The 12,438-nt window shown below is 42.8% G+C and overlaps 1 protein-coding gene across 3 annotated transcripts in view; it reads left to right on the forward strand.

The window, feature by feature from the left end:
• The window catches only part of LOC115083464 (zinc finger protein 260-like), a 50,446-nt gene extending 43,245 nt beyond the window's left edge, over positions 1–7,201 (forward strand). For 2 of the 3 annotated variants that reach the window (XM_029587310.1, XM_029587309.1), the window contains exon 4: positions 1,643–7,201. In XM_029587310.1, coding sequence (XP_029443170.1) covers positions 1,643–3,174 — 1,532 coding nt within the window. In that variant the 3' untranslated portion in view covers positions 3,175–7,201. The remainder of the gene's footprint in view (positions 1–1,642) is intronic. The other variant, XM_029587311.1, reaches the window with a different exon arrangement.
• The last annotated feature ends 5,237 nt before the right edge of the window (positions 7,202–12,438 follow it).

Below are 12,438 nucleotides of genomic sequence, written 5' to 3' on the forward strand. Positions count from 1 at the left end.
GTTCAGGGCGAAATCCCCAGAGGAAAGCCACCAGGCGACCAACAGAGTCAAAACTCTACTGGAGAGCCTCGGGTGGGTGGTTAGCACAAACAAGAGCTGTTTGCAGCCCTCCCAATCTCTAGAATACTTGGGAGTCCGGTTCGACATCAAACAAGAGAAGGTCATCCTGACACTGACAAAGAGATTAAAACTGATGACCCAGTTACGAACCCTGTTGAGCGAACTTTGCCCCACAGCATGGGATTACCTACACGTTCTCGGCCTCATGGCATCTACACTGGAAGTAGTGCCATGGGCAAGAGCTCACATGAGATCCCTACAGCGCTCACTACTATCATGATGGAATCCACTGTCCCAGAAGTGTACCGTACGTGTTCAGCTCCCGGACAGAGTTCGGACCCAACTACAATGGTGGCTACAAGAAGGCCTTCTGAGCCAGGGAACGAGACTATCCTCATCAATCTGGATCCTGCTTATCACGGATGCCAGCCTACGAGGATGGGGAGCTCACTGCCAGGAGCTAACTGCCCAAGGGCAATGGAACAAAGAAGAGTCGGGATGGAACATCAATCGCCTAGAAGCCCGGGCAGTCAGACTAGCTTGCCTACGGTTCGGTCACAGACTCCGAGACAAAGCGGTCAGAGTAATGTCTGACAACGCCACAACAGTGGCCTATATCAACCATCAGGGAGGAACCAGAAGCCCACAGGTATCTCTGGAAATAGACCCCCTAATGTCATGGGCGGAAGCGAATCTTCAAGAGATCTCGGCCGTCCACATCACGTGGAAAGACATCGCTGCGGATTACCTCAGCAGAGAAAGTCTAGACCCAGGAGAATGGAGGGTGTCGACCACAGTATTCCAATTGATAGTAAACCATTGGGGAACACCAACCATGGACCTCCTGGCAAACTGTTCCAACGCCCAAGTGCCCAGCTTCTTCAGCCGCAGGCGGGAACCCCAGTCCCAGGGAATCGATACCCAGGTACAGACTTGGTCACAGGAGATTCTGTTATACGCCTTCCCGCCCATGACCCCTATTGGGCGCAATCATCCACAAGATAGAACATCACAGGGGACCAGTACTTTTAGTGGCCCCGGACTGGCCAAGAAGACCGTGGTACGCAGACATGCGAAGACTGCTGACAGGAAGCCCCCTCCTGCTCCCTCCACACAGAGACCTGCTCCAACAGACATTGATCCTCCACGAGGATCCAGCTCGATTCTCTCTTATGGTCTGGCCATTGAGAGGACTCGCCTGAGGGTTTTTTAAGAGTGTCTGAAAACTTTATTGTGTAAAGATGTTTTTAATTTATTCATTTTATGTTATGTTATTTTATTTGTAATTGACTGTGCACGTATCTTTGTAATCCACCCTGAACAATTGCATTTGGAGGAGGTGGGGTATAAGTTTTATAAATATATGAAAAAAATAAAATAAATCACAGAAGTTCTATAAAGACATCACATGGGACTTTCCACAGGCATCTCCTGAAGCTTCTCCTATATCACAGATTTCTCTAATATCAGAGATCCCATGCAGTCATTGTGTGATTCTTCAAGAAGTCTGATCCCAGGTCATTCGATAGTTTTCTATTCCATTGTCCCTGATACATGATTAATTCCTTCTTTTTATATCCAGCAGACAATGAGGTCATACAGGAGGAGAAGAGGGAGGAGAATCGAGAAGAGCACCCTCTAGTACTGGCACTTACACCAAGACAATCAGGAAATGTCTGTAAAATTCTGTCCCAGAAGGCTGAGGGGGGAGATACTTGCCACAGTCAGCAGGACAACCTCGAGCACAAGAGACCCCTAAGACCAGAGAGACCCTTCCACAGTAATAACAGTGATCAAATGACTTCTGACCTTCACCAAATAGAGGAGAAAGGGAAGAAATCCTTTCACTATGACACCTGTGGGAAAACCTTTGATAGGAAATGTCATTTTGTATTGCACCAGAAAACCCACCCAGGAGCAAGACCTTTTCCATGCGCTCAATGTGGAAAATGTTTCAAGCAGAAGTTAACCCTGAAATTACACCAGATAATCCACACTCAAGGGAACACTTTCACTTGTATTGAATGTAAGAAAAAGTTTTCTAGGAGGGAATCCTTAGTAATACACCAAAGAACACACACAGGAAAGAGTCTCTTTCATTGTCCTCAAGATGGGGAATCTTACAGCTCTGAGTTCTCTTTATTAAATCACCAGAAAATAGAGACACAAGAGAGAACATTTTCATGTTCTGAAAGTGGAAAAAATATCATTCAAAAGCAAGAAATAATAATAAACCCACAACCACAGCCAGAAGAAAAATTATTCATGTGTACTGCTGGTGACAGAAATTTCAATCAGAAAGAAAACTTCACAGAACAACTAAAGTGCCAAGCAGGAACGAGAGCAATTTCAAGTAATGAATGCAATGAAAGCTTATGTGAGGGAAAAGTCTTTTCAGGAGTCCAAAAAAAACTTACTGGTGAGAGACCATTGCCTTGTATTCAGTCTGAAAAAAGCTTCAGTGGAAAGGCAGATGTTGCAAAAGAGAAGAAAATCCCCAAAGTAGAAAGTCAATTTATATGTACTGAGTGTGGTAAAAGCTTCAAAGGGAAGCCTGCCCTCATCATCCACCAGAGAATCCACGCAGGAGTCAAACCATATACATGTAGTGAGTGTGGTAAATGTTTCAGACAGAAACAACATCTCAAATCCCACCAGAGAGTCCACACTGGAGAGAAGCCATTTACATGTAGTGAGTGTGGTAAAAGCTTCAGAGAGAAGCGTGACCTTATCATCCACCAGAGAATCCACACTGGAGAGAATCCATTTACATGTAGTGAGTGTGGTAAAAGTTTCAGTCAGAAAAGAAGCTTAAAATCTCATCAGAGAATCCACACAGGAAAAAATGCATTTATATGTAGTGAATGTGGTAAATGTTTCAGACAGAAACAACATCTCAAATCCCACGAGAGAGTCCACACTGGAGAGAAGCCATTTACATGTAGTGAGTGTGGTAAAAGTTTCAGTCAGAAAGGAAGCTTAAAATCTCATCGGAGAACCCACACTGGAGAGCAGCCATTTACATGTAGTGAGTGTGGTAAAAGTTTCAGTCAGAAAGGAAGCTTAGAATGCCACCAGAGAATCCACACACAAGAAGCCATTTGCATGTTTTAGACACAAATAATATCTCAAATCCCACCAGAGAATCCACACAGGAGTAAATCCATTAACATGTAGTGAATGTGGAAAAAGTTTGTCAGAAAGGAAGCTTAAAATGTCATCAGAGAATTCATACTGGAGAGAAGCCATTTATGTGCAGTGAATGTGGTAAAAGCTTCAGTCATAAGGTAGACTTCAAATGCCACTATAGAAACCATTTATCTATGAGCCTGGTAAAAGTTTGTCAGAAAATATCTTTCATATGGCATCGGAGAATCTCCAGTGGAGTGAAACCAAGTCCTTGTACTTTGTATAGTAAAAGCTTCAGAACAAAGGAAGAACTTTCAAGCCACCAGAGAAGCCACACAGGAGTCACATGCAATTCATGCACTCTGCTATATTCTTTTGAATTGTAGAATGGCCTAATAAAGATATTAAAGAGTTGGATGCAAGAACAATACAATGTTACCCTATGCATCAAGTAATCTCTAAGAGTCAGTGTATGCTGAGATTGTACTTTCCAGCAACTGGAGGAGGTGCAGGCCTTACAGATGCAAATACTCAAACAGTGCTGTAGAATGAAAGTGAATGGCCAAAATTGGTCTTCATCCTTAAGCATGAACAATTGTTACAAGAGTTGAAGGAATAAGTGAGACTCTGCCAGTACATGAGGTGAAGAAACAATGGAATATGCAAAGCATAGAAAAATCATTGCAAAGAATCAGACCAGGAAACGAAGAAAATAAATTCCTAAAAAACTAATATAGAAGGAAATAATTTACTTCAGAAACCCAGCACTGCTCAAAACCTGACACGGGAAATGCTCTGCAAAGGTGAGTTTAAACATAGAGATGAGAGATTTATAGTTGTGCCACTGGACAGTGTATGGTTCACAGCCAGCAGAGGAAAAACCTGGTAGAACAGGCAAATGCAAGTTCTGTAAAACACAACTAGAAATGGTTACACAGCTTGATGCTAGAGATCAGGTGCTGATGTGAGAGAAACTGGATACAGAAAAACATAAAGGTGGCCTGGCTCATCCTCGCAAGTTGTGTAAACATTATAACATTGCTGTACCTAAGTCTCTTTTGCCCTGTCTTTTTTTTTTTTTTTGGAAACTATGTTTTATTGATTTTTCAGGACTCATTTGTCATAACATAAACATAAACAACAGTAGTAAATACGCAGATGACAAAAACAGGGTAAACAGAGTATGCACAGGAACAACTTGCAATACATCATGGATACTTTGGTAACTGCATCGTGTAACTTCAAGAAGAAACCACCACGAGAAGTCCATATTGGTCATCTGGTAGCCAAACATGTCCTGTCTTTAAATCATTGAGTCCTTTTATCCCCACCTCCCCTCCCTCCCCCCCCCCCCTGCTCCAACCAAACTCTTAGGTACACTAGGCTATCAACCATAAAGAAACTAAGCAATGTAACTACCATGTGTTCCGTCAATCACCACGTTATATAGACATACAAAATAAAGGGTCCTACAGGTATTAGCCACATCAAATGAAGGAGTTCCTTCTTACATCACATCAGTTTATATCACTTCAGAGCAGGTTACAATACCTAGCAGAAGCAAAAGAGGAGCAAAAAATGATAAAAAAGAAAATAGCACGGAAAGCAATACAAAACGATAATGTCTCAGGGCCTTACAGTGTGCTAGGGTATGAGAAAGCAGATGGTGAAAGGTAGTCCGTTAGAGGTGACCAGATAGAGGATACTAACGTCGAGGCTTTAACAGACAACGTCTGAGCCACCGCAAGTTCCATTATGCATAGTCGTATCAATTGTTTAAACCATTGTTCGTGGTTGGGTGGAATGTCGACTGTCCATTGTTGTAGTATAGCTTTTTTTCCCAAGAGGCCTGCCTTGGTAAGGAATAACCGTTCAGCATCGCTTGAGGGTTGAAGCATATGCGGTAATATTCCAAAAAGCCATAAAGTGGGAAGAAGAGGTAGGTTTTTATGTAGCAATTGAGAGCAGGTCTTGCAAAGTTGTTCCCAGAAATACAGAATATCTTTGCAGTCCCAAAAACAATGATAGTAGTCTCCTCCTGTGTCTTTGCACTTGGGGCATGCATTGGTGGGGACAATACGCATATGGAATGCTCGGGTGGGTGGAATAAACATTTGCCACAAGAATTTGTAGTGGGTTTCCCGGAGCAGGATGTTATCCGAAATTTCATATGTAGCCGTAACACTTTGTTTGAATTCCTCCAAAGTAATGGTGCAGAGCGCCCAACGTTTCCACTTGTGATATAACACCTCGAGGAAGGTCGACTGTAAATTGGCTGAAAGAGACTTGATCAACCTTGAGATGGAGGATTTTTTTGTTAGGCCTGGGTGTATTATGTCCTGGATCTTTTGAGAAGTCTGAAGCGTTTGTGCAGTAAATCTAAGACTTCGGATATAATGACTTATCTGTTGGTAAGCAAAGTGATCGGAGTTGGTAAGGTTGTATGCCATTTGTAGCTCCGGGAAAGTGAGGATGCGACCAGTAGACATCTCAAAGAGTTGATAGAGATAAGTAAGCCCGGCCGCTTTCCATTTGTGAAACGGGCCCTTGCAATATCCGGGTTGGAAAAGTGGATTCTCCGTTATTTGCAATAAGGGACTTAAGCGTGTGTGTTGTTGGAACTTAGTGCAGACAATGATCCAGGCTTTCCGGCAGGTACGTAGAAGGACAGAATTTTTAAGATGCCTTGGGATCTTTGTAAAAGGCAGATGCACTAACGGGTTTAAAGACGACACGCCGTACCATTCCAACAGATGTGCAAGAGGAACATATTTTGACGTTGAGAATAGCCAGTCATTTACGTATCGAAGTGTGCAGGCTAAGTTGTAGGCAAGCAGGTCCGGGCAGCCCATTCCCCCAACATCTTTGGATGCTGTTAGCACTGCCAGAGGTAAGCGGGCTCTTTTTCCACGCCATAGGAAAATCCGTAAATCGCTTGTTGAGCCATATGGGTGTCATTTGCAGAATGTAAAGCCATTTTGGCAGAAGGATCATTTTGACCAGCTGTATCCGTCCCGTGAGCGAGAGGGGCAAAGACGTCCATTGGCGTAACCTAGCCGTTGTCTGTTCTAGTAAAGGTTGAATATTGGCCGTGTAAAGGTGATGGATGTTGAGGGGAATCCGTATGCCCAAATATTTGAGGTCCGTTGTCACCCACCGTAGTGGGAATTCTCCTGCCCACGTATTTCGAACCGTACCCATGACATCTATCACCTCGGATTTATCTAGGTTGATTTTTAAACCGGCGAACTGTCCAAACTGATGTTGCAAGTGTAGTACTTCAGGTAGCGAGGTTGTCGGTTGGGTAATGAAGATTAGGACATCATCAGCGAAAGCTGCTATCTTGAAAATTTGCTGTGGGCCTCCAAAACCTTTAATAGAGGTACTCTGGTCTAACTTCCTCAATAGGGGGTCAATAGCTAGTATATAGAGCAGAGGAGATAAGGGACACCCTTGTCGTACTCCCCACGCCAGCGGGACTGCACTGGAAAGGTATCCGTTGGCCAATATATAAGATACGGGCGACCGATATAGGAGCTGGATGTAGTGCAAAAATTCCCCTCGGATTCCATAACGTTGAAGTGTAGAAAATAGGTAAGGCCAGGCCACTCGGTCAAACGCCTTTTCAGAGTCGAATCCGATGGCTAATGCAGGAATGTGTTGGGACTGACAACTTTCCATAGCAGATACCAGCTTTAGGATATTAGCATGTGGGGATCTACCCTTTACGAATCCCACCTGGTGTGACGATATCAAGAAGGGTAGGAGGATGTTCAGCCTCTCAGCCAGTGCCTTCGCTAGTATCTTCAAATCGCAGTTTAACAACGATATCAGGCGGTAAGACGAAGGTTGTAGGGGGTCTTTACCGGGTTTTGGTAGGACCGTAATGTGGGCTGTATTAAATGATGAAGGAAATTCCCCCTTAGTAAGGCCTGCCGAATAAAAGTTGGTCAGAGGAACTGCCACGTGCGATTGCAATATTTTGTAGAAATCATAGGGCAAGCCATCAGGTCCTGGGATTTCCGCGCTTGGGTAGCGGCTATTGCTTGTAATATTTCATAGGATTGTAGTGGTCTATTTAGAAATTCTTGTTGTGGGGCATTGAGCCTTGGGAGAGGTAGATCTTGAAAGAAATGGATTTCCTCCGCTTCCCCTCTGCTATGGTCTGGAGTTGAGAGCTGTTCGTAAAACTTCCGTAGTGCCTCACAGATGCCTCGCGGCTCTGTGGTGATGGTCCCGTTATGACATTTCATACTGTTTATAAAGGTCTTCTTTCTAGACGTCCGGACTAGATTTGCTAACAGTTTGCCGGATTTATTTCCGAACCGAAATAGGTTTTGCTCACCCTTCTGGAGATATGCTTGGGCTCTCATGTGTAAAAGCGCATTGAGGGTCCCAAGAAGACTATAATATGCTTTCCTGTGTTCAGAAGATGGTGTGTTGATCAAGTCGCGTTTACATTGTGCTAGCTGGGTTTCATACTGTAGTATGTGTTGATTTAGTTTTTTGTTGCGGGAGTGAGCATAAGCGATGATCTCGCCTCGTAAGACCGCCTTCCCGGCCTCCCAAAAAAGTTGTGGGTCAGACACATGGGTTCTGTTGTGTTCGGCATACTCCATCCATTTGGATTTCAGGTAGTCTTTAAATCGATTATCATCCGTAAGGTAGCTGGGAAACCTCCATATCCGGTCACCCGTGGCAGTTTGGAGTGGAGTTAGTGAAATTGTTATTGGAGCATGGTCTGAAATCACCTGCGAATCTATAGTTGCTTTCTGGATCCGGCAGAATAGGGATTTCGATACAAGGATATAGTCAATACGGGATAATGAAAGATGTGAGCGAGACACATGGGTATAATCTTTTTCTCCTGGGTGCAGAACACGCCATATATCCAATAATTGTAGTTGGTGGCAGAGGAAAGCTATACCTTTCTTAGATTTTGTAGAGATCCTCTGTTGCGGCGGATTTTTGTCAATGGTTCCATCATGCACACAGTTAAAATCCCCCATAAGGATCAGTTGGCCCTGTAAGTGTGTGTGAAGCAGATTACTGAGGGATTCCATAAAAGTGTGCGAATACTCATTGGGGGCATATACGTTACAAATTGTGACCAGGACAGCATTCCAGTGACCTATAAGCAAAATAAAACGCCCATTTGGGTCTGCGATGCTTTTAATAGTTTGAAAATTCGCTGTTTTGTTAATGAGAATAGCTACTCCTGCTTTCCGATGAACTGCTGCTGCAAAGACACATGAGCCGACCCAGTCTCTTTGGAGCTTTTGACTTTCTGTATCGGTGAGGTGAGTCTCTTGAATTCCCGCTATGTCTACATGTAAACGTTTGATGTGGTCTAAAACCTTTCTTCTTTTGATGGGTGAACCCAATCCATTGACGTTCTAGGATGTTAAGTTATGCATATGGTGACCGGAACCATCGGTGAGTCAGTTGTGAGAGTATCCTGTTCAACATGGAGATAAGGGCTCCCAGCCTAACCCTCTTCTCCTGGTCTCGAGAGCGTGGTAGCATTTCGCCTGAACATGGTGTTATTTGTTTCTCGTAGACTAGTGGAGCAGTCATTAGCGTATGGTAAAATGGTTGATGAGTAATACATATTGGTAGTGCATAGTTGGAGCTGTTTTTGGTTAGCGTACCCCTCCCCACTCCCCCCTGTAATTTCCCTCCCCTTTTAGTCCAAGTAATACATGGCCTCACTCTTAGAGGCATAAAGGTCATTTGATTAGTGTGCAAGTGCCAGAGCTCCAAATCTCGCACAAAGGCCTTAGGAGGATAGTAGCTGGTAAATTCTGAGTTAGGTTGGATCCTAAGAAAAGCTGTCGTGCCTTCTATGGTCTGGGAAATATTATTACACTTTTTTTTTTTTTTTTTTTTTGTCTTTTTGGTGTGTTCGGTAACAGTACAGCTAAACTGTAATGGTAAGCCCAGCTGTAAGCAGAAAATTACTGTTCCCTGCGATCTTGGCGATATAATGTCAGGGCTTTGTAGAGTGACCTCTACTCCGAGCAGTATAATATGTGCAGGGAAATGTACTCTATATCCGTACCGTCAGCGCCTTGCTGCAGATAGTCTAAGCATTAGAGGTAGACTGTAAAAATTCAGCAGCTGCCGCCGGAGATTGAAAGACATGTTGTTGTTCATTATGCCAAACCCTGAGTTTTGCCGGATATTGAAGAGCAAATTTAAGTTTCTGTTGGTAGAGTTGAGAGCAGATTTGTGCGAACCCCCTGTGCTGCTCTGAGACCCTGGCTGAATAGTCCTGGAAAATCCGAATAGTATGTTCCCTATATGATATGTGTTTGCGTCTATAAGCCCTCCAAACTTCATTTTTATGGGTAAAGCTGAGAAACCTGGCTATAACCAATCGGGGGCGAGCGTTACCTGCTTTTTTTGCACCTAGCCTGTGTGCTCGCTCTATTTTTAGGGAGCCTTTGAATTGTTGGAGATCTAAGGCATCCGGTAGCCATTGCTCCAATATTTCCCCCAGATTATTTTCTTCCAGGTCTTCGGGGAAGCCTAAGAAGCGCAAATTAACTCTACGCTCCCTATTTTCTAGGTCATCTACCTTGTCGAGTAGCTGGGTTAATAACTTCCCTTGCGTGGCAGCCTTAGCTTCAGCTCTCGTGGCGTCATCTTCTAATACAGAGATTCTGCCTTCTGCATGGTCTAGCCGGGGGGTAAATTCAGCAATCGCAGTTTGCACCTCTCCCAGTTGTGTTTTTAGCCCTTCAAGCTTTTCATCCAGGGCTGCTTTTATTACCTGCTCAATTGCCGGCAACGTGAGCCCTGCTGGCTGAGTTTCCGCAGCGGTTTCACTCGCGGCGGCTATTTTGGCTTCGGCACTTTGCGTTTTTTCTTTCTCTTTTTTAGATGTTTTTGAGGCCATCGAAGGAGATGCCCGGTTCATATATCGGGCGATGGACATAAGAACTCACAGTTTGTTGGGTTTTTGTGCAGTTGGAGTCCAATATAACGATGCAAAAAACGCGCTGGAGGAGCTGTGCACTCAGAGCTCAGGAGACTCCGTCCGCCCCGGCTCACCACATCACGTGACCTCCCTTTTGCCCTGTCTTTTAATTTTAATTAGATTATAAGCTCTACTAAGAAGGGACTTTCTTTTCTCTGTTTTTATACAGCACTGCATATGTTGAGTGCTACAAGTGATTAGTAATAGTAGTGATACTGTCATAATCCTTGTGTACCCCTGATATGTCATGGACAACAGAGAAAACAATTAGGGGATAGCACAACTTAAACTTGTACTTTTTAGGATCTGATCTCAAGAAGAATTTCTTTGCATAAAACTCAGCATTGTCCCTGTAAATGGGCTTTTAAACTTTGCTCTTGGGTTGTGTATGTAACAGTAAGAGATGTTGTGGGGATCCTATATACAAGCAGTTGTTAATGCATCTGCAGTGCTGTTTTTCATGTGCACTGGCTATTCAAAGCAGCCTTGTGCATAATTTGTAGATGAAAACTTCATCTCCAAACGGGCCACTAAGACTCACCTACTTCAAGATTTAAAGTGATTGGGGTAAAAGTTAAGAACATAAGAAATTGCCATGCTGGGTCAGACCAAGGGTCCATCAAGCAAGCATCATGTTTCCAACAGAGGCCAAACCAGGCCACAAGAACCTGGCAATTACCCAAACACTAAGAAGATCCCATGCTACTGATGCAATTAAGAGCAGTGGCTATTCCTTAAGTAAGAACATTGAAAATACCACCGGAGAATCCATACTGGAGAGAAGCTATTTATATGTAGTAAGTGTGGTAAAAAATCACCTAGATAGAAACCTTGAACTGCCAACAGAGAATCCATACAGGAGAATAACCATTTACATGTACTGAATGTGCTAAACGATTCAGTCAGAAGGCATCTCTCATTGCATTAGAAAATACACATTGGATAGAAATCATTTACATGTAGTGAATGTGGAAAAAAGTTTGTTTGAAGGATAGCCTCAAATACCATTAGAATATCCATACAGGATTAAAACAATTTCTGTGTTCTGAGTGTGAGAAAAGCTTTAGGATAAAGGGAGATCTGTCTTCACCAGATAATCCATAGAGGAGAAAAAACATTTACATATAGTGAATGTAATAAAAATTTTCAGTCTGCAAGAAAACTTCAAACAACACTAGTGAAGCCACAAAGGAGAGAAACAATTTACATGTGGTGAATGTGGTAAAAGTTTCAGTCTGAAACAACATCTAAAATCCTACCAGAGAATACAAACTGGTAAGAAGACAATTACATGTAGTGAGTGGTAAACATTTTAGGTAGAAAGGAAACTTCAAACACCTCCATATAAACCCCCAGGAGACAAAACATTTACACATAGTGTAGCAAAAGTTTCATTCTTAAAGGAAACATCAAAAGCCACCAGAGAATCCACACAGCAGAGAAACCATTTACATGTAATGGGTGTAGTAAAAATTTCATTCTGAACAAAAACTTCACACTCCATCAGAGAATCTACATAGGAGAGAAACCATTTACATGTAATGAGTGTAGTAAAAATTTCATTCTGAACGAAAACTTCACACTCCATCAGAGAATCCACACAGGAGAGAAACCTTGTACATGTAGTGAGAGTGGTATAAGTTTCAGCCTAAAAGGAAACTTCAATCACCACCAGAGAAAAAAGTAAAAATGGTAGAACTGACAATTGGGACAACTATTGCCCAATATTCAAATTGCCTATTCTAGCAAATTTGCAAGCTGAGAAAGCAGTGTTATCTCAGATTGCAAATCACCTGCAAGATTAAAATATTCTATCCAGAAATCAATTTGGATTTGGGATACATTACTCAACTGAGACATTACTCCTTTCATTAATGGACTTCAGCTTTATGAGCTTTTGATACAGATGAATCTTACTGTCTTGTGCTAATTGACTTAATGGCTGCCTTCGACACTGTGGACCATAACCTGTTATGTCATCAGATGAAAAACATTGGGATTGACAGCAGGGTTCTCAGATAGTTCTCCTCATTTCTAGCTAACACAACATTTCAAGTCAAATTGGGCAACTTTGTATCTGATATTTTGCTGTGTGATATGGTGTCTCTCACGGCTCAGCTCTCTCAGCAACAAAATTTCAATATTTACATGCTCCCACTGTAAATTACTGATGAACCTAGGAATACCTTTCTTCTTGTATGCTGATGACATACAGTTTTACATCACACTCTCCAGATGATTTTGAAATACAGCTTTGATACTCTCTA

Source organism: Rhinatrema bivittatum, chromosome 2, assembly GCF_901001135.1.
Source record: "Rhinatrema bivittatum chromosome 2, aRhiBiv1.1, whole genome shotgun sequence".
NCBI classification, from domain to species: domain Eukaryota; kingdom Metazoa; phylum Chordata; class Amphibia; order Gymnophiona; family Rhinatrematidae; genus Rhinatrema; species Rhinatrema bivittatum.